General features: G+C 38.2%; 1 protein-coding gene across 5 annotated transcripts in view; it reads left to right on the forward strand.

Annotated features, from left to right (window-relative positions):
* CAST (calpastatin) overlaps nucleotides 1-21,988 on the forward strand; it is a 126,833-nt gene that overhangs the window by 11,312 nt on the left and 93,533 nt on the right. For all 5 annotated transcript variants that reach the window (XM_054578627.1, XM_054578621.1, XM_054578624.1 and 2 more), the window contains exons 2-3: nucleotides 1,071-1,130; nucleotides 19,811-19,882. In XM_054578627.1, coding sequence (XP_054434602.1) covers nucleotides 1,071-1,130; nucleotides 19,811-19,882 — 132 coding nt within the window. The remainder of the gene's footprint in view (nucleotides 1-1,070; nucleotides 1,131-19,810; nucleotides 19,883-21,988) is intronic.

Genomic DNA, 21,988 nt, shown 5'->3' on the forward strand with positions numbered 1-21,988 from the left:
CACAAAATAACATTAATCACTTTTATTGTCAAATAAGAATGTATATGAAAGTGCCTTGTAAGTAACAGTAATATAAATTATTACTATTATTGCCACTCTTCTTAATTTGAATAGTTTCAGTTACCTACATATCCAGCTTATGATTCTGCTCTAGGGAATGTAATGTAATTTTATCTTTTGGTTTAACTGAAGGCTATTGGGATTGGACCAAATAATGAACTTTTACTTTTTATATTTAGGCTTCCTTTACCCACTTTTTTGCATATGTCACAATGTGCAAAAAAAAACAAACCCAGAAATAATTCTTCATACTCTCTTTTTGAGAACATACAAATTTTCTTTCTTCATTTTTCAAAAAAAAAAATCAATAAACTCTAAGGCTTATTTTACCTTACCATCAAAACAAATGAACATGTAAGCTGCTTGAAGCTTTTAGGAACCACATACAGATACTTGCATTCATCACCAGTGTCCTAGTGAGAAAAGTCATTCTGTTCCTGGACATCGTGAAATTCTAAAGCCATAATAAATGGAAGTTGCAAGTATGTTCTTTCCACTCAGGGTTTATCTTTCTGCATTGGTGAATACTTAGAAGAACTGTAGGAATTCCCAAGGGCCATCAGAAGTGATAGTTCACTTGGAAGCTGTGGTCCTCTCTCTTTTCCATGCTGAACTGAGGCTTAAGTAGAGCTTTACTATCAATGTGGTTTCAGACATCTCATCTCCGTAAGGAACCAGACGTCTCCCATGCTGGCAATATGGACTTTAAAATTCCACGAGGCATTTTGTAGGAGATGATATGCCACCTAGGCATCACAATCAGATCTGTGCCTGGTTAATTACAGACTGACTGACTTTCTACATTCCAAATGTGTGTCTGTAGTTCCCCTTGATTTTTGAAAGCCACCCACGTCAGTGGGTGTAGAATTATCAACATTCTCAGGAGGAAGATTAAAGGGGTCCTTGTTCTTAGCAGCCTATATATTTAGCCCTTTGGGATTGAAGTCACTATTATATTATCTTATATCACCTCCCTCTATTAAACATTATCTTTTTTCTTTTTTTAATAGCATGCCCATGAAAAAAACAGTGGCTCTCCTTCCAGGTCCGGAGAAAAGAAAGAAGATGAGGTAATTTACACAATACTGGATTTTTATTTTCTCTTGCTTTTAAATTGAGAATTCTGACTTAAAACAAATAAGGAGGTAGCAAAGAGCTCCTACTGGAATATTGGCAAATTTATTTTTAACTAAGGTTTGATTCAAGAATGTTAGTGGAAATCATTAAAAAATAAATAAAAATTAAAGTGCTCCTGGAAAGAACACCTATTTATCAATAGAATTCAGGGTATTTTTCATGTAGGAATGGGTGAATCTTAAATGTTTTGTTATGAACATGGCAGATTGAAAAGGGAAAACCAAATGCTGCAGTGGAAAAGGAAACATTTTTGTTTTTTTTTTAATTTTTTAGAAAGATTTCATTTATTTATTTTTAGAGAGGGAGAAAGGGAGAGAAACATCAATGTGTGGTTGCATTTCATGAGCCCCCAGCTGAGGACCCAGCCTGCAAACCCATCCCGGTTTGATTCCCAGGCATGTGCCCTGACTGGGAATCAAACCGGGGACCCTTTGGTTCACAGATGGGCACTCAATCCACTGAGACACACCAGCTAGGGCTATTTTATTTTATTTTTCAACTATAGTTTACATTCAATATTATTTTGTATTAGTTTCAGGTATACAGTATAGTGGTTAGATAATCATATACTTTACAAAGTGGTCCCCCAATATTTCAAATGCCAACCTGGCACCATACATAGTTATTACAATAGTATGGACTGTTTTCCCTATAGTGTACATTACACCCCCATTACTGTTCTGTGACTACCATTTTGTACTTTTTAATCCCTTCGCCTTTTTCACCCAGTTCCTCAACCCCTCTACCATCTTGCAACCATCAAAATGTTCTCTGTATCTATGAGTCTGTTTCTATTTTGTTTGTTGGTTTATATTTTTTTTAGATTCCACATGAGGAAATCTTTTTTCATTAGACTGCACTGTAAAAGGAGGACAGCAAGGGCCTTGATTAAGCAGTCACTCAAGTTCCTAAACAAAAGGAAGACAGAAAGAGCTATTTTTATTTGGACCAATTCTGTGGATATACTAGTAAAACCAAACCATCCCACTTTGAGATGGTTTTCTGTGAGCCTGTGAATTTCTCCTTTCACTGAATGATGCCCCATTGTGTGCACCATCAACAGTGGCCTGTTTCTCCGTGGAGGGGTCATGTGAAAGTGCTGTCCTTCAAAAGAGCACTGGACTTCCCTCTCTTTTGTTGCATTTTACCTTTTAAATCTCAGTAGATATGTTCATCTTCATGCAATAGAAATTGCATCATTTCCAACTTGCAAAACAGTCAGGTCCTGAAAGAGCCACAGAAATTTAGAAAGCATAAGTGATCATTTTATTTTTCTCTGTTTTTATCAACACGTTTGCAGAAACTTAGCTTCTCTTTCCACTTCTTCAGTTTTGAAATATTCCATGTGTTTCAATATATTCAATATGTAAGGAATACAAATGGCTAGAACCTGCAGGAATTCTGCACTAAGGTTTAATCTTCTACTTTGTACTACTGTTTCCATTACTAATACTCATGAGGATATAATTTAGATGGTTTATTTATTTATTTATTTATAGAGAGGGAAAGGGAGGGAAACATCAATGTGTGATTGCCTCTTGTGCACCCCCTACTGGGGACCTGGCATGCAACCCAGGCCTGTGCCCTGAATGGGAATCAAACTAGCGACATTTGGTTTGCAGGCTGGCATTCAATCCACTGAGACACACCAGCCAGAGTAGGTTATTTCTCACCAAGAAAATGTGTAGTCAATTTTTTCATACCCATGGAAAGCAAATGTTTATTGAAAAAGTAGAAGTAAATTTTATTAAGACTTTATCCTGTTTCTTTGTTAAATTATTAAAAAATAAGTTTCCATATGAAAAACCACATTTTTCCTTTTTATAAGCATGGAAGTCTATATATCATTCAGTTTCCATATCAACCTTACTCTTTAAATATATTCCCAAATAAGTTTTCTCTCAAATAATTTTCTCTTTGAAAACAATAGTGTTTCTTTATTCTCCAAATCAGGAAATGATGTTTTTAGATGTTATTAATATTAATAAAGATTAAACTATCTGCACAAAAAAGGAAATTTTCAAATACAGTCAAGTGGATAGTAGGCTATTTCTTATAGGCTCATTCTCATCAATGAGGTTATTATGTGGAAACTTGAGTATTAAATCTGGAGTGTACAGGCATTGTAGGTTTAGGCAACAGTTGCTAGCACAGTGTTAGGCCTTCTGTTTTCATAATATCTGGACTATAAATTACCTTATTTCCATGTTTGTGAAGGGCTTGGCAAAACTGATAAGGAGCCCTGTTACACACGAGGCCGGGGGCAAATTCGAGACTTGTGTGTCAGCAGAGGCAGGCTGCACTTTCAGTATGAAACCGGAAAGCTGAATGAACTTCAACCTCAAGAGAAGAAAGAAGGAATTTTCCTTCTCTCTGTGAGCAATTCAAGCAATTCCAACATTGTTTCATAACACTTTTGAGAAATTCAGATTTACAGCTCCTTACTTGTGCCAGAACTTGGACATAGCCGTCCATTCTGCCCTGTCCCGGCCAACAGAAGCAAAGAGGGGAGAGAGAATTTTTCCCTGCTCCTGTGGTGTAAATCACTGTAGAGAGTCATATATTCTGAGCTGAAGATTGTTTATTATCTCACCAAATTCTGATCACATCTATTTAAGAGAGTGGACAGATCTGCGGGTGGGATGATTTGGTAATCATGGTATATTTCCAATATGCTCTCTCTCCAAGGCGTCTCTATCTAATGTGTAAATAAGCCATTGAGGAGATACTGTGGCCCTGGAGGCAGCTCCAGGAAATCATTCTGCATCAGGCATTATTTTTGCCTTTCTGTTCACAATTATGAAACAATGTCTAATCTGGAATTGTTATCTGCCCTACCTACCATTACCATCCTCTTTTCTTCTCAAGGTTACTAGAGAAAGATTTCCTGAAACCGATTCTCTCTCTCAAATATTTTCCTTACCTCCTGCTCTGTTGAACAAGAGAGGCTTAGTTTGGGTTTTGGTAATCCATTTTCAAACTAGCATTTACCTACAACGGTTAAGTAACACAGTGTCCTCAACAGATGCAAACGTACTAGTTAGTCTTCCAAGGGCCGACCCAGGCCTTTGAAACAAAGTCAGTTTGAAAACTTGCTTTCTATGCTCAGGGGCATTTCTTGGCAGTTTTTCCTTCTCCCTTTATCACTCTGCTGCATTTCATTTAGGTGCAAGAAAATGAGTTCAGAGGAGGACTTGGGAAGTTGTAACCTGGAGAAAAAACAGTATGGTTGGGTGAGAACCACTGTTATGTCGTTGTGTGTACAGATGCAGGGGGCTGATGCAGCTGTGTGAATTTCAGAGCTCTGTCTCTTCTGCTGTCACAAACAGTTCTTATGTTTGCAATATGTCTCTTAGAGAGCCACTAAGCGATCCTAAGTTGTCTGTGTCAATTTTAATAGAATCTTGCAACTAAAATAACATGGATCATGTTGCATTTGCAATGCAAATGCTTGAGATTGGAGTAAAGTGTCTATGAGAATGTATTTGTTGTTTATACCATCATTATGAAATTGTTAAGTCCTCCTCAGATGTAGAGAGATTGTAAGACCAAAAATTGTAAGGACTAACAAACCAAAGATAAATTGACTAGCGAGCAGGAAAAAGAAAAATGAAAACATTCAACATCAGCACCTTTAAATACAATGGAACAGGAAGTCTTTCCAAACCTTCAATCAAATCTATTTAAAGTATTTGACTGACACATCTGGCCACGCTGCGGGAGTATGAGCATTTTAGCAACATATTTCAGTGAAGTCCTAAGGAATAAAATTTAAACCATAAGACAGGTACCGTCTCACAGAGCCAATTTTAAGAACTCAAATTTAACAATAGGTATATTTTTATACCTAAAGAAATGAAGATTTAAATAGAAAAGAATCGAAATTGTGCCTTAAAGGGAAAAGCATTTAATAGATTTTCTTTACCTTAATAACATTGGTGGCAGTCTTTTCCTCAGTATTTACATTTCCTTTCTCTAAAATGCATAAATTAAGTATTTGAATGACTCCCATTTTTTTCTCTTAATGAAATTAATCTTTTTTTAAGTCACAAAAGTAATATATACTTGTGGGGAAGAAAAGAACAGTGTTATCCAGAATCTTACCACTTACTTATAATTACTGCTACAAAATTTTGTGTGTAGTCTCAAATTAGTGGGATAATACTGTTTGTTCATACTTACTATGTATACTGATTTTAGCAACTTTTTAGTGGCATACAGGTAAAACAACCACTGAAGAAAATTAAGAAAGTACTGAAGGCTTTAAAGAAAAATATCATCATCTCAAATTCTAGCACCTAGACAGTGGGCCGCTACGTCCATGTCGGTATATTTCCCTACATCCTTTTTCAATGTGTAGATATTATGCTTAAGCTGAGATAACAAAGGAACATCATTAACAGGGCCTCGACTGAAAATGATGAGCAATGTGCTTTGTGATGGATCAATCTTTTTCAATTAAAAAAAAGGAATCATTGTGGGTGGCTTTTAAATATGTAGAAAATCATTATTCAAGTACCTTTTATTTAATGTGGCATTTATTCTGGCCATTATTTTGTGCTGTGTTTTTGAGGGAGGAAAACATACTTTTTCTTTAAGAAGTTTTCTGGGACATTATTCCCACAACAAAATGATGCTGCTGCTGTTAGCAAACCTGGAAGAGTGCTGCAGCATACATTGTTGTAAGGGATTATTATTAATTGTGGGAGCTGATGGTGGCTTCACAAGCTGATGTCCCAGTACCAAGAAAAAGGCCAGGCCGAAGGAGCACACCAACGGCAGCCCTGCCAGGCTCACCTGGAGGCCCAAACCCTAGCAGCCAGTCCAGAATGCAGCTGGGTGTCTGATTTGGGATGTTAAACTGACTGCAGGAAATTCCAAAATTTTTTTGGACTGCTGTTTTCCTGGTTTTGTTTTTTGTTTTTGTTTTGGGTGGGGGGATTTTGTTCTAAATTTCAATTTATTTTCCCACTGACTAAAATATTTTTTAGGATAATTTTTCCAGGGAGGGAGGACAAATGGTAACTTTCTGAGTCTGTGTGGATCTAAGAATATTTTTCTGCTTTCTTTACATAAAAAATAAGTAGAAAATTGTACAACATTCTTAGAATAACACTTTTATCCCCTCAAAAATTCTGTACCTGTTGCTCCATGATTTTCTAGCTTTTTTGAGCTATAGAGAAAATGTCTGGGAAGTCTAATTTTAATTTATTGTTAGAAAAGTTGTTTTTCCTGCTTTGGTGTATACAAGGTCTGTCCAGAAGGTATCCAGTAATACGAAAAATAGAGACATTTGTTGAAGAAGATACAAGGTATAAGAAACATTGTACATAGGAAGGTGATGCCTCGTCCTCTTCAGAGTAGGCACCTTGGGACCTCACACAGTTCTCCCAATCTCCATCAGCTGCCTCGTTGTATTTTCCTGAATCTCATTGATGGTCTGAAATCCCTTCCCATTCAAAACTGATTTTAGTTTTGGGAAAAGCCAAAAAGGTCAAATCTGGGTTGTAAGGGGTGCTGAGTCACCTGAGTGATTTGATGTTTTGCCAAAAAACTCTGCACAAGATGTGATGCATGAGCAGGCGCATTGTCGTGAGGAAGCTGCCAATCACCAGTTGCCCATAGCTGCGGCCTTCTGAATCATCTGAGTATTTTCTGCAGAGCAATGTTCAAGCTAAACACAAAATTTGATGCAGATTCATTGCTGTACTCACTCAGTCATTTTGAATGTGATGGCCACTCAGTACACATGAGCACTCAACGGCATCTACCACCCCCACTGACTAACTAGTACAGTGAAATCATCATTTTTGTGAATTTCAGTCTGCTCTTCTTTGGCTGCCAGGTTGCATTGATGTTGCACAAACCATTCTCATTATATTAACAATGGTTGGACTTTTTCTGGATATGCAGTCTAAATGGTAGCAATGTTAACGATCATCATGACCTTAGTCTATAGTGACCTGACAAAAATAGTAGTTTAGGAAAGATTTACCAGATATTAGCATAGGTTGCAGGTGAGTCAAGACTACAAGCAGGGAGAAAAATTAGAAACATTGAGCAATAGAATAAGGCAAAAGTGGTAGCTATAGGGACGAGAGAGAGGTGAAGGCCATCACATTTAAAATGGCATTACATGAGATAACACAGTGATTCTCAAATTTTAACTTGCCTAAAAATGACCTAGAGATAGTGGGAAAAATTCAGAGCCCTGGGCCCAATTCCCATTGACCTGACTTAGCAGATCTAAGGTTGGATCAAGGAATCAATGTTTTTACCCCAGATGATTCTTCTGTCATTGGTCTTCTGAGCACATTTTGAGTAGAAGTGAGATAATTTTTGCAGAGTGCAAATCACAGGGCTTAGCACGCATAACTATTTTTTGCTGGTTTCTTGTTTTCTTTTTTTCTTTTTAAGATAACCTCCCTCCCCAGCCCCTCAGTCAGCTCTGCTCTGCCATGTTTTGGGGACAGCAGAGCTCTAAAGCACATTAAGAGTGCCATTTCAAAGAGTCATTGGATCACATGGGAGGAACCCAGTACTAACTTCATTTCTTCCCTGTTCTCCTAGGACTTGTCCCTTCAGCTTTTCCTTCTTTCCTTTTACTCTTTATTTAATGACTCCTCTTTAGCCTACATATTAGTTCAGTCTTCCTCATCATAAACGGTTTTAAAAATAATTGCCTTTGAAACCACCCAAGCTCCCATCCCATCTTCCTTTCTAACCCTCACTACCAAAATTCTTCGTTGAAATTATTGAAGAAAAAAGTAGAGAGAGCAGAAAGAAACCAAAAGCAAATGTTGGTAGGGACCTGTGTGTAAGAGGTAGGAAGGAGCAATCAGTGAACAAGTCGAAGAAGAAGTAATTAAAAGGTAAGGGAAGCTGCATGTTGCGCTGTCATTGATGGGAAGTCTGGAAGAAGGGTTTAGGCTGATAATACCCTCTTGCATTTCCAGACCGATGGGGGCTGAGGAAAGACCCTGAATTGGAGAATGGAATATTGTGGGGCCCCTATGGAGCTATTTGTGTTACAATTGAGAGGGTGCTGAGTAAGCAGAGGTTCTGCACAGGTGACTTTTCTCTTCCCTCCCTTCCTTCCTTCCTTCCTTCCTTCCTTCCTTCCTTCCTTTCTTTTTTAAGATTTTATTCATTTATTTTTAGAGAGAGGGGAAAGGAGGGAGAAAGAAAGGGAGAGAAACTTCAATGTGTGGCTGCCTCTCACACACCCCCTACTGGGGAATTGGTCTGCAACGCATGCATATGCTCTGACTAGGAATCAAACCAGTGACCCTTTAGTTTGCAGGTCGGCACTCAGTTTGTTGAGCCACACCAGCCAGGGCGACTTTTCTCTTTCAATGTCATATGTGGATTTATGCAATGAACATTAGGTAAAGGGAAAAGAAAAAAGTTGAAACCAGTGTTTATACAAAAAGAGATGTGTGCCAAGATGTATCACATGTTATGGATTTCTTGAATTGTTTCCCAGTTGTTTACAGGTAAATAGATTCATTAATTATTGAACAATAGCAAGTAAGAAAGACATTATTTGGAAATTAGAAGTGAATTCTAAACATATGTTTATCTCAATCCTTACGGCTCTAGACTTTCTGGTTGGTTGTTCATGTTAAGGTTGGCATCCCTGGGCTTTTTCTTTTGCAGCTCAAACCTTTGATTCCTAGGTGGTCTAATTTGAGCTCAAGGAGCAGAATTTATGGGCTTTAGTATGTTCCAGAAACATATCACACTGAAATCCTCAAATACAGTTTGGAAGAAAAAAATTTCTCTTATAGGAAATTGAGAGCTAAAATGATATCATAGTCACATTTCAATTGTGGTTTCACTTAGCATTTGGATAAAAATTGCTTCTCTGAATATAATTTTATTTTTTTTCCTGCTCCTTTTTGTAAAACACTGAGTTAGACTCTGTAAAATCCGAAACCATATGTCCATTTCACTGAATAGTGAAAGCTGAACAGAAAGCTGAATGACTAGTAGATTTTTAAAATAACACATTTAAAAGATAATGAAGGTTCTTACTACCAGCTACATAGATGAGATGTTGCTGAAATACTTCTTAGATATCAGTGTTGTTTGTCTGCGTGAATGCCAAACATATGGTGTAGAGGACACCCAGTGGTTAAAAGGAGGAAATTCCTTGCTGTGGCACAGTGTGAAAAAACTGATAATAAAACATTGCTAGCCTTAGCAGTGATAATAAACTGTTGATTTTGTTTTTCTGAATTAACATACATCAGGTGTGTTTGTGTGTGTATTTTGAAAGAAGCTTAGTTTTGACTTCTCATATAAAATTTCTTTAAATATTTGAAAATTTACAAATTATAAGGTTGAAATGTTAGAAATATGATTAAAACTTTAATAAAAGCAAATGATAGAAATGTGAAATAAGTGACTCAAAGTCATACATAAAACAATAAGTAAACCATTTTGGCCTGGAAATTCTAATTCTAGGAATGTGTTCCAAGTACATAATCAGAGGTGTATTTGGTGGCTGTGTACAAGTATATTTATCATAGCTTTTACTTATCATAATAACGAACTAGGGGAGAAACAATTACACAGCACTAAGGCATTCGTGAGGTTAGGGCGCAGCCTTTGTGACTGAGTTGTCTTCAGCCATGCTTTGAAAACATTCAATGAGAGAGGAAAATGTTCATATTAGGTTAAAAAAAAAAAAAAGACGATTCCATTTACGTAACACTTAAAACATATCATGCATATCTTTGTATTTGCATAAAAATAGAAAAATAACTGAAAGTAGTTGTCTTGCATGGCAAGATTTTGAGTGATTTACATTTTCTCTTTTCTATTTTTCTCTTTATTCTAAACATTTTTTTTTAATCAGGAAAAAGAACAATAAAGAGCATAGATAATAAAAGAATAATGGAAGAGAGTGTTTCAACAACGATCAGAACTACATCTATGCCTTTGTCTGCGTAGACCTTAAAAGAGAGAAGTGTTTTATATGTGAGCTTTTCCCCTGGGAACCCATAAGAGAGAATTCCAGAGCAAGGCTGCCACGTGTGGGTGTGTGTGTTTGTGTATATGCGCACATTTGAATATAAGCGCATTTCTTAGATATGGACAGAGAGTAAGGACTTAAGTACTAAGGCAGTGCAGAGGACAAGGATGGATTCTTAAATAGTTTTAGTGCATGGTTGATTTGGCATCTGATGAAAACTGATATCTTTTCCTCTGAAAAGTACACATATATGTGAATACCAAGAAATACCCTCTAAACGTGACCCCTAGTTAAAGAGGCTTAAAGGCACATTTCCACCCTGAAGGGGCAGTCTTATCCAGTGGAGATATTCAGGAGGCACCGCATACTATTTCCCCAGTTGGCGTGTTGTTCACGTCTGAAATTCCATTAGCAACTTCCTTAACCTTCGAGTTGAAACGTTACTTTCCCGGGTCCTCTTTTAAAATGTCGGTATTCCTAGCAGGGAAAATATTATATTAATTATTAACACCTTAGTGAGAAGTAGTTTGACAAGAGGGGAGGAGAATTATGTAAATACCATTTTCTGTAGATTTGGTAAAGATAGTTGAGAATTAGAAATCATTTGTTGAGAATTAGAGATAAAGAATAGCTAACACATATATAGGCATTGCACACACATACACACACCTTACAACTGCATTTTTCTGAAGAAGAAATTGAGGCATAACCTGATTAAGTGGCCTCTCTAAGGACACAGTTATTTAGCAGAATTGACTCACTTTACAAAGTCTGTGCTTTAGCTAGTATCAGATACTATTTATAATATTACCTTTTTAAAGAATTCTACTGCAGGCAAACTCTATAGATTTTTTTTTACTACTCTTGTCAATTTTTGTAACTTCCTTCTCTAACTCTTCTTTCCTTCCTTCTTCCTTGTGCTGTGCCTTGTTCTTATTCCAAAGATCTTAAAGCAAAATTAAGTCATTCTAGTTCCCAGTAATTTACAATGTAAGAAAGTGTAGGGACAGGCGTTCCCTCTTTTAAATAGGAAATGCGGCACAGGGGGAAGCTAAGTCACAGCAGGTGCAGAGGCAGGAGAAGGAGAGCGTTCTCCTGACTCCAAGCCAGTGCAGCCATCCCCATATTAGAGAACCGCGAGCTGGCTTGGAGGTGATGGATGGGTACTGAGTAATCAGGAAAAAAACCCCAAAACCTCACTGAAATGTGGCTACCATAGTGTGTGTCATTAAGTCCATTGTATACGGGACTCTTGATTTAATAAGTTTTTGTGTAATCTTAAGTGCTCATCACTTACTGTATAACTTATCAGTGTTTCCCAGGGACCAACATATCCTGCTTATTGCGTATTTGTGATAGTACGCATTTATACTTCTCTTGATAATAAAAACAATTTGTACTTATTTGTAGACTATTTACAACTATGTACTTATTTGTACTTATTTGTAGACTGTTTACAACAAAGGAACCTATGTAAATAAGAGCCACAGATTTATAATTGCTAGCATTGGGAAATCTACTTACCTTTTTGAAAAACGATCTATTTCTAGATACTGTTTTCCAATAAATTGTGTGTTTTCATGTGGAAATACAATATTTTTAATTTTATAGGGTAACTATTAAGTAATGAAACTGATTTGTTAACAGATATGTCAAAACACATATTTTAATGACAGTTTTTATCCTGGAAATTATTACATTTCATCAAACCTGATACCACTCATCTAAAAATGCACTGATCAGAAAATGATAAGAAAGAAAAAAAAGCTATCAGTCTCTGACCAAAGATTTTTTTATATTGATCTTAAGATGCACCTGTATGCAAGAGGTGTAAAAGGAAAGTGACTTTAAGTCAATAAAAAAAATTCAGTAATAACTTGAAAATTTATATCGTTAAGGTGTTCTCTGTCATTCAAATAATATTGAAACTAATTCCACTTTCACATTCAGAACACGAAAGAGTTTTATCTTCCCCTCAATATTTTTTCACTAAAATCAATATTACCCAGTTTAATAGCCTTTTCATATTTATCAGATATGAATCTGATTAGCTTTGGTAATCTCAAAAAATGTGACCTCCATTCAGAGAATAAATATTTGTTTTGCCTATAAGGATAATCAAGTAATATGTTGCAGTTTCTAAAGATAGTTAAACAAACAGGGTTTCAAAAATATCTTGAGCAATTATTTGAGCGTGCCAGCTGCCAAGTTGAACCTTTGAGGCTTTTAATTACTATTTAATGCAAAAGTTTTTGTGTATTCACGTGCTCAAAATTTCTGCCACATGCAACATCTGATCTGTTACTTATAGATCATTGACAGCTAGAGAATCCTCTGGCCTGCTTGCTCTTGAGAGCTCGCTAGGGAATATTTGTATTACTTTTCCCCTTGTACTTTAGGGTAGAGAAGACAATCATCAGATTAGAGGTTGCAGGAACTCTGACCACGTTCATTGCAGGAAAAGGCACCATGTCTTAGCTGGTGCAGAAGGAGCTCTCGCCCCACAGATGGCTATTTCATCACTGCTGGAAGTAGTTGAGGGACGGAGATCTAAAAGCCAACTTGCCCTCATCATCATACCCGGACGCTTGCTCTTACTTGGGATTTGTTGAGTTTCTTGGATTGGTGGGCTTATAGTTTTTATCAGATTTGGAAATGTTTTGACCATTATTTTTTCAAATACTTTGTTTCCCCATCTCTCTCTTCTTCTTTGGAGGCTGCGGTTACACATATATTATTAGCTGCTGGAAGTTGTCCCACAGCCCACTGGTGCTCTGTTCCCTCTCCCCAAGTCCCTTACTTGTTTCATTCTGGGTAGAATGCTTTGTCTCCAAGTTCATTGATCTTTTCTTTTTCAGTGTCTTATAAGTTCTTTATCCCAGTAGAGTCTTCATCTTAGGCCTTGTATTTATTTCATCTTTGAAAGTTGGATTTGGGTGTGTGTTTTTTAAAAGTATCTTCTTTGTCTCTCTTTAACATGCTTTTAAAAAGCTTTTTACTTTGAAATATAGATTCCCAGGCATTGCAAAGATAGTATGGAGAGGTCCCATTTACCCTCCATCACCCAGCTTCCTCACTGGTCGTTAACTAATGCAATTATAGTACAATATCAAAACTAGGAAATTGACATTGGTACAAAATGTGTACATTAAGTTCTACACCGTTTTATCACATGTGCAGATTCATGTGGGCAGCACTGCAATCAAGATAACATTTATATTTTCCTGCATATGGAGAATAAAGTTGTATTTTCCTGCTTCTATGCATGCCTTGTAATTTTTTTATTAGATGCCAAACAGATGTGGATTTCATCTTGTTGGGTGTTACTTTGGAGGACTGGTTTTCCTTCTGCGTATCCCCTGCTGCGATTTGCGCTGCTGGGAACCCGACCTATTCCTGGCCTGTGGGAGCCTTAGTGATTATGCCTCTGCGCTTCCTGGGTTTCTTTCCCTAGACTCGGGGTTTCCTCCTGGGCAGGCACGCGCAGTTCTCTGGAGCTCTCTCTGCAGCTATCTTCCCTGGTGCCCTCCCTGGGAGCACCGCGCCCCCCCGCCTCCACCCCCTTGTCCTGCAGAACTCCCAGCTCCACCTCCTCCACCCAGAGAGACCAATAATTACTCCTGCCTTGCTTCCTCCGCCATGAGCACCGTTCCAGTTGCCTGGAAACTCTCCAGGCAGTGGGCTGTGACAATCACAGGGCTCCCTCGCTGGTTTCTATCTTCGAGAACTGTCCTGAGCTGTCTGGTGTCAGTGCCTGAAAACCACTAGTTCATATAATTGTCCCAATTTTTTTTAGTTGTTTAAGACAGGAACAGTTTTTGCTTTTGAATCTAAATTTCTTGACAGAAGAGTGTCATTAAGATAAAGGAGAAACAAACCTGTATTTGAAAGAAGGATGTGACCCAGCATAGATACATAAATTCCTTCTTTTTCTCTTAAAGGAGTTTGAATATAGTTTTGGAGTTGGGTTCTTAAATTTTTCTCAGTTGTAAGCCTGGTCATTAAAATACTTCTTTGTTCATATACTAATGCATTTCAGTGCTCTCTGGATATCCTGCTGATGTTTCACTGTGCAACAAAAACTTTTGAAATCACTTCTGCAATATCCTGACCTGACACCCTATGTAGTACCTCAAAAGGGCCATAGTAGCTCTCAGGAAACATGCTGAGGTCATGTCTATTCCTGTAGATTGGAATGACCCTGAGTCACCCCTCCTCCTCCGCCACACACACAGACCTGTGTGACAATGTTGGCACCTGTGGGACCCAACCGAGCAAGGTCCAGAGGGCCCACGATCTTTGGCATCTAATGCAGGACCTGCTGCTGTGGCTCTGGCAGGCCACCCTCAGTGGGAAGGCCTTTCAGCATTAATCCTGTTAGTCCCGGTCTTCCCAGAGCTGGGATGTCTTGAGTAATCGTACTGTGTCTGTGGACTCAGTGTGTCATATTTATACTTTCACGTAATCCCCAGAGCAGCTCATGTACCTACGAGTCAGAATCATTGGGTAGAGACCTTAGAAGGGTATCATCTCTGTATTGAAAAAAAGTTACTCCTAGTTTGAACTCTTCTTATTCAACTTAACAAAGCTTAAGAGCAAATCCCAAAAGGATCAAATTGTTCCCAAGTAAATTAACTATGTCCCTTATGAGAATCGTGGCTGGTCCTAAGGAAAAATCACTTTTTTGTATCCAGTGAAAAAACAATTATTTTTTTTCTGATTATGTAAATAATAAAACCTCATAGAAAATCCTCAACAGTCACTAAGACTCCTCATGAGTTAAAACTAGGCCCACAGGGGTTCCCCTGGGGAGTGCAGTCTGTTCTGCTGATGCCAAGGACTTTGGGCCTCTCTTCAGAGCAGGGAGTTCCCACCTTGGCCCACAGGCCTCAGGCTGTACCTCATCTCATTTCGTCCTCACAGTTTCCCTCTGAGGATGGGTAGGGCCATTCCATTTTTCAGATGAGAAAGTTAATGTTCAGAAATGTTCATAAGCTTGTCCAAGGTTTCATAGCTGACAGTTGGTAGAGCCAGGATTCTTGCCACATGTATCAAAAGAGAGGATCAATATTCTAAAGAACGTGGTACTGTTCTTTGCAGAGTCACTAAGGCCTCAGTCGGGGGCTTTCCTGAGAGTTTTAGGAGATAGCGATACAGCAACTCTCCACCTGCTCTTGGAACATCATTGTAACTTTGAAAACAGTTTTCAAGACTTCAGTTCTGATTCGTTCCATAAAAATTTTTTATTATGAGCCAGAACAGACATACAAAAAAAGTATGCAATTAATTCTTTTCATGCCTTTTGACTGCAGACAGAATTGATCTAATCTGGCATTCTTTACTGAACTTCTCTGCTCAAGCGTGAGGTGCCTCTTTGTGGGTCTCTTGGCTGTCAGACTCAGAACCACTTTTTGGAGGCGGGTGAGACTGCGTATAGTAGAAGGTGTGGTTTCACAGTCCAGGGACTCCGGGCCTGGGTATACTCAGGAGTCTGCCTGAGTGGGAGAGATCACACATGTTCCCTGGAAATGGGCCACACATGCTGTCCTGGAGTTTGAGTCCAGTAGAGGCCAACAGGGCGTGGAGGATTGCTCTTCTGTCCCCGTCCATCAGTAGGACTGAGGCCCTGTGACATGATGGACTGCTAGGAGGGCATGACTCGGCCAGGCCTGCAACTTGGCAGGTGGGGAAAAAGGGCAGGCTGTTCCTGACGGTTTCCTTTCTGTAAAACTTAAACAAACAAGAGCTCATAAATGAGTAGGAACATGATTGGTTGGCAAGGAAAAATCTGCTCCATGGCCTTTCATCTGTAGGTTTATGGAAAAATAATTTAACTCAGAATTTGAATTGTCATAGTATTGGTATCCTCATTTACCATCTTAATCTTTTCCAGGCGAGAGTTCGCCTGTCTGTTAGGACACATGCAGAGGCATAGACAAATGAGCTTATTTTGAGAGTTTCTGCCTTCTGTGAGTAGACGCATTAATTCTGTTCTATCCCAGGGTAGATCCAGCCATATTACTAGTTAATGAATGTGCACACCGAGCTAAGTAAAGTTCTCTCCAGGCCCCAGTGGGGTTTCTAAGGACCAGTGACGTTGGTAAGGGGATGGGGGAGCGGAGGTGAGGAAGGCACCAGCAAAACTAAGCAGGAGGTGACATGAAGCCAGAGGACTTTGAGAACCTATCACCTGGAGGCCAAGGAAGACTCACAAGGGCTAGATGGCACCTAGAAAAGATCAGGAAGCAGGCCGAAGCTGGAAGACACTGGTGATCTCAGACATACCTGACAGCGGGGCCATCCCAAATCGCGGTCACTTCAGACTAAACATCGTGACCCAGCGTCCTGTCTCACCTCATACCGCACACCTGTGCCCACCACACTTCACCTGCGCTGACTTCTTTCTGTTCCTCCAACGTGCCATTCCCACCTCAGGGCCCTTGTACATGGCACTCTGCCTACCTAGACTGCCTCTTCTCCCCCATCCCATGTTTACATGATCGGTTTATTGGCAGTCAGGTCTGAGTCAAACATCACTTTTGTCTATCCTGTCTGAAGCAACCTCAGCCAGTCACTGCGTTTCATTACCCTGACTTAGTGTCTTTTCAGCACTCATCACGTGCTGAAATTATCCTGTTTGCTGTTGACTAATTTCGAGTCCTCTGACTAGAATGGAAGCACTCTAAGTGTAGGAGCTGTTCCTGTTTACATGGTCATTACATTCCTACTGCCTAGAATAGGATGAGGCTCATAGCGTCCAATGAGCGAGTGAATGAATGAACGAATGTTTGAAATCAGACATCATTGGAGAAAGAGAACCAAATCTTGTATATCAGCCAAACAATCTATAATTGAATGTTGGTTACTAACTTGAGAATGAGGAATCTGTGCTCTGGTCTTTGCGTAGTGTTTCTGAGCTTTTCTGTCATCTTTTACAAGCCTGACATTGACTAAGGGCTTAATGAATATTTGTTAGATAAAAAGTTAATGAAAGACAATTTTTACAAATTCTACTCTTGTTTTGGATGAATTAAATTGGTCCTTTGTAGACTAGGTCATCTAGGCAGCTCAGGAGACAAGGCAAGCTTCCGGGTAACAGGTCACACCCATACGAAAGCTGAGAGATCCTCAACATTTGAGTCATCTTTTGAGTTAAAAGACATTGAACTTATTATCAAATCATGTTTTTAAAGTACACTTCGAATTGATATAGAGGTAAAATAAAAATCAGCCTGTGTTTAATTGTTATTATTTTTAACTTAATAGTTTCATAACTCATCCAAAAGGCAAGTATTTTAACTCTCATTTGCTTCAGTGGAATTCATTAACAGATGAGTCAGGGTTCAGTCTGTAGGCTTGGCTGTAATGAATGGAAGTTCTAGTTAGCACAGCATAGGAACGTGACCTTCCTTGATTGTAGCTGAGACCAAACACTAATATCTGGAGCGTGGGACAGCTGGGGACACTGGACAATGATATGCTGTTCTGGGCTTCAGTCTCCTCCCTGGAAAATGAGGAGGTGTAAAGGGTAACAAGGCTAAGGTGAACAAACTCATCGCTGTGTTCTTGTCTTTATTTCTTATGTTTGGTCCCTTACACTGAATCTATGTATAACAGCGGTTATCAGAAGCTATTTGTTAATATACTTTATATTATGAAAAGAGACTTGGGATATGGAGAAACTTTATGCCATATCCCTCTTTCAGTGTCTCCCATATCACACTTGCATTACTAGCTTTTTAGCAGCCTCTTTTATTTCTATCACATTTATCTAGGATTTTTCTTCTCGTGGTTGATGCTAGTGTGTGTGTGTGTGCTTGGGAGATACTACATAGTCTACAGGTGATGCCTGGGAACCTACGACTCTTGCAAATGCCTTTGAGGCCCCTTAGATACCCATTTTATAAAAATGTGTCCCCCTACTCTTCCGGTGATGGATCTTCCCGAAGCGCCCCGAGATGGTCAGCCAGTGGGCATGTAGAGGTTATGCAATACTTTGAGGACAGCAAGCTAAGGTTTGGCTTTTCTCCTTGCTAAAGCAACATCTACCCTGAGAGAAAAGAAGGCCTTTGCTCAAGCTTCCATGGCAGGCATTTAAAAAAAGATAAGCAGTGCAAATGTTGCTAAATATTTCTGTCAAATTTTAAACAATTAAACCTCATTATTCTCAATTATATACTTTTAAAAATTCTTCTGCATAAACTCTTTAATGTGTTATGTGTCAGCTAATTAGTGCATTATAATCCTCCCTCTATTCAATGTTTAGACTATGTTATTCATATTTTATAGACAGAGGCTAATCTCACCATTTTATATGATAAAACTTTATAGTTTATATGCTTGCTTCTTTGAAATATATTCATAAGAGATATAAGCTATCAAGGCCTTTTTGAGAAAGCAACTGTGTATTTTATATGTCCTCTCCCATTCATTGTCCTTTTATCAGTTAAATAGTTACAGTTATGAAAGAAAATACAAAAAGGCATAATGAAGAATATTTTTAAAAAATCACTCTAACCCTACCATCAGAAGATAAGCCGCATGAACTTCCGAGGTCATATTATATAAAATAGGAATAATATTCTGCATTTAAAGAAAGGCTCTTCTCAACATGATATTTAATAGCAGCACAATAGTGCATCCTGTAGGCATCTCTAACATAGGCCCTGATTGCTGGAGGCAGGGTAGCGAGATGAGAAAATAGGGTCTAAAGCTGACATCCTTCTCTTTACTCTCTGTGACTATGGTCACATTTTGCACCCATTCCATTCTTCAGCCTCCTCATCCACAAAATGGAGTTAACAACAGTACCAGCTTCATATCCAGGAATAGAAGGATGAAATAAATCATACATGGAACTTAAAATGCTTAGAGCATTTACAATACCTACTCTCGTATATTCTATTATTAGAGCATTATTATCCTATCATTGTCTATAATTTCATTATTCTAATAGAATAATTACCTGGCACATGGTAAATACTCCATAAACATGCATTATTACTTGTATTGTTTTCAGATTTTTATGTTGTGATACTGTGATGAGAGTATCTTGGAAGAAAAAGGCTTTTGCTCTTATCATGTTATTTCCCTAAGATGAGTTTTTAGATGTAGAATTACATCTTCGTTACTTCCTGCTAAATCACCCTCCATAGAGGGTGTACTAAATGTACTCGCTATAGCACTGCACATAGAAAGCAGTGGCTCCTTAGTTTCTGGAAGTGCATTGTGGTAGAAAGTGGCACCGGCCCATGTGAGGGTTTTTGCTGTTCTCCAAAATCATTGAATATTGAACAGTTGGGATTTATTCAACTTACTCTTCCTTTCTAATATTGATATAGTTGGGCATATAATACAATATACCGGTTGTGTATCCTAGAAACGTACATTTGAAACCTACATCACCCTGTTAACCAACGTCATCCCAATAAATTTAATAAAATAAAGAAAAATACGGATATAGTCTTCAGGCAAAGACATAAAAAAATTGAAAGATGTAAATTTTTTGTGTACTTTGTATATTATATAGTCTGGTTTTTCTTGAGAGGATATGTGTATTGGTATGAAAATTTGCACTTGGCTACATTGTTAAGGTGCTTTCCCTCATTGAAACAAATATTTTCTATTTTTAAGAAAAAAGCAACAAGCCATGGGAGCAGTCAACCCTCCAGAACCCGTGCTGGTGGAACAGCCCCGGCTGGCAAGGTCAGTCATTTCCTAAACACCACAGAAACTCCTCTGCGCTGCGGTGTGCCGTGAGTGGATGGGGCTTACGGGGAAGGCAAACGGCATCCATAGATCACTGAAAGACTTTGAACAAAGTATCATTTCTGCACTGGGGGAATGAAATTTTTTAATGACTTGATTTAAAACCTACTATAACCATTTATGTTACAATTTTTACTGGCATATATTAATGTGTACAATGAACATTATTTTCATAAATATCACTAAATAATATTGTACTTCTGTACATACTGTAAGACATATAGTCCTCCCACCTATTCAGAAAATAATTCAAATTGTCTTACTGAGCATTAATTATACCAGGCTCTCTTCTAAGTGTGCTATATAATTATCCTGTCCTCCTAACCTTACAATTATTATTCCTTTGTACATGCCTGAGAAAACCAGAGCTCAGAGAGGTTATGTATTCTTGACAAGATCACCAAGCCGGTGAGATGGAGGTAGAGTTTAACTCAGGTTTTTTGTTCACACAAGGTCCTGGACATGCTGAGCCTCATAAGATCTCATTGAGCATTCTTTGGTAATGTAACCCGTCAAAGCTTTGCAACTTATAAAAATCACTGAAATGTTACCTTTCAAGACAAGGAACTACAATTTTAGCTAGTAGATTTTAATAATATATAAAAGTTATATTTGGCCCATTTCAACTTGCGCTCTTCCAGTGTGTGCAAGACAATCAAAAACCTTAACCTATTTCAAGACTGTCTGTACATCTTTTTAAGTCAGCATTTTTCCTTAAAACTGGTGGCTCTCCTAAGGAGGTCTGTGGACCTTCTCTTGTAGGTTACTTGCTTGGTGAAGAGTTAATATTTTATTGGCTCCTGGAACCCTGGCTGTTTTCCAAGCCACTAAATGGTTCCAGAACCAAAACTCAGCTGAGAAATGAGAAGAGGCTGGGCATAGAGTTGAACACCATCCTAACTAAAAAAGATTTTTCTTGACATGTTCTGTTTCTTATGGTATTAGAACCTTTATTTAACTTATGCTTAAATTATACCTCTGAATTATGCCTCATTGGCAAAACTGCAAGCCAAGGAGATTTAGTAATTCATTTGTAAATGGTTTCCAGAATTGTTATACCTAAACTCTTGGAAGGGCTGTGCATTGTGGAAAATCACACTCATTTCTTCTTGAAGGTAGCCCCTTTTCCATCTTTTTCTCCTGCGCAAGAAGTTATCATTTAATCATTCTGAGGTGGAGTGGTTATAAAGGCTTTGGATGTTTTCCCCAAAGCCTGCTCAGTCTTCGGAAGCTCCGGCAGGGGCGGGGGGGCGGTGGGTCTTAGCTGGCAGGGGGAGATATTTTAGCCACATGTTTATTGTTTTAGTATTTAATGGCAAACTTGGCATTCTTACCTTGGCTTCCAAAACACTGCCCCCTCCTACTTCCACTCTTCTCTCTCCAGTTATTCTTTCTCACTATGGTTTCCTGACTCACTTTGCTTTACCAATTTTCTGAATATTAGTTTTCCCTGGGTTTAAGTCTTCCTTCCTTTCTTTCTTGTATCTTTCGCTCTTGTACAGATTGGAAGAAAAAATATATATATAATATACTTTCTTATTTTTTCTTTTGATCCGCGATTGAAAGGTCTTTACCTTAGTATTATCATCACCTAAAAAATAAATAAATAAATAAAATTAAATCATTCCCATGCCTCATTTAGAAAAGATGGGAGTAATAGCATTTGTGATCATTTGAAGCCTTTATTACACAAGTAATTATCATAACACACAAAGGCAAAAATAATATTTTCTCAACACATTCAAAAAGGCATGACAAAATCCTACATGTAATTGGTGGTGAGAATTAACACTGGTTTTCTTGATTCTGGACACATTCTACTTGAAAGTTAAAATGAGTGATAAATTCACAATTATTAGGAAAACCAAGTCTATCTTTATTAAATATTAAATATTTAATTTGAAGCTTATTCATAAGGTATGTATTATAGAATAGTCACCATGTCTTGAAGAACTGTTTTATAAGAATCTTTACAAAATGAGAATTACGTGCACAAATAATATCACTCCTGCTGGCCTTGGAAGATCCAAAGTGCTTAAGTGG

Source organism: Pteronotus mesoamericanus, unplaced genomic scaffold, assembly GCF_021234165.1.
Source record: "Pteronotus mesoamericanus isolate MK-2021 breed Mesoamerican mustached bat unplaced genomic scaffold, CSHL_Meso_final contig_50, whole genome shotgun sequence".
Lineage (NCBI taxonomy): Eukaryota > Metazoa > Chordata > Mammalia > Chiroptera > Mormoopidae > Pteronotus > Pteronotus mesoamericanus.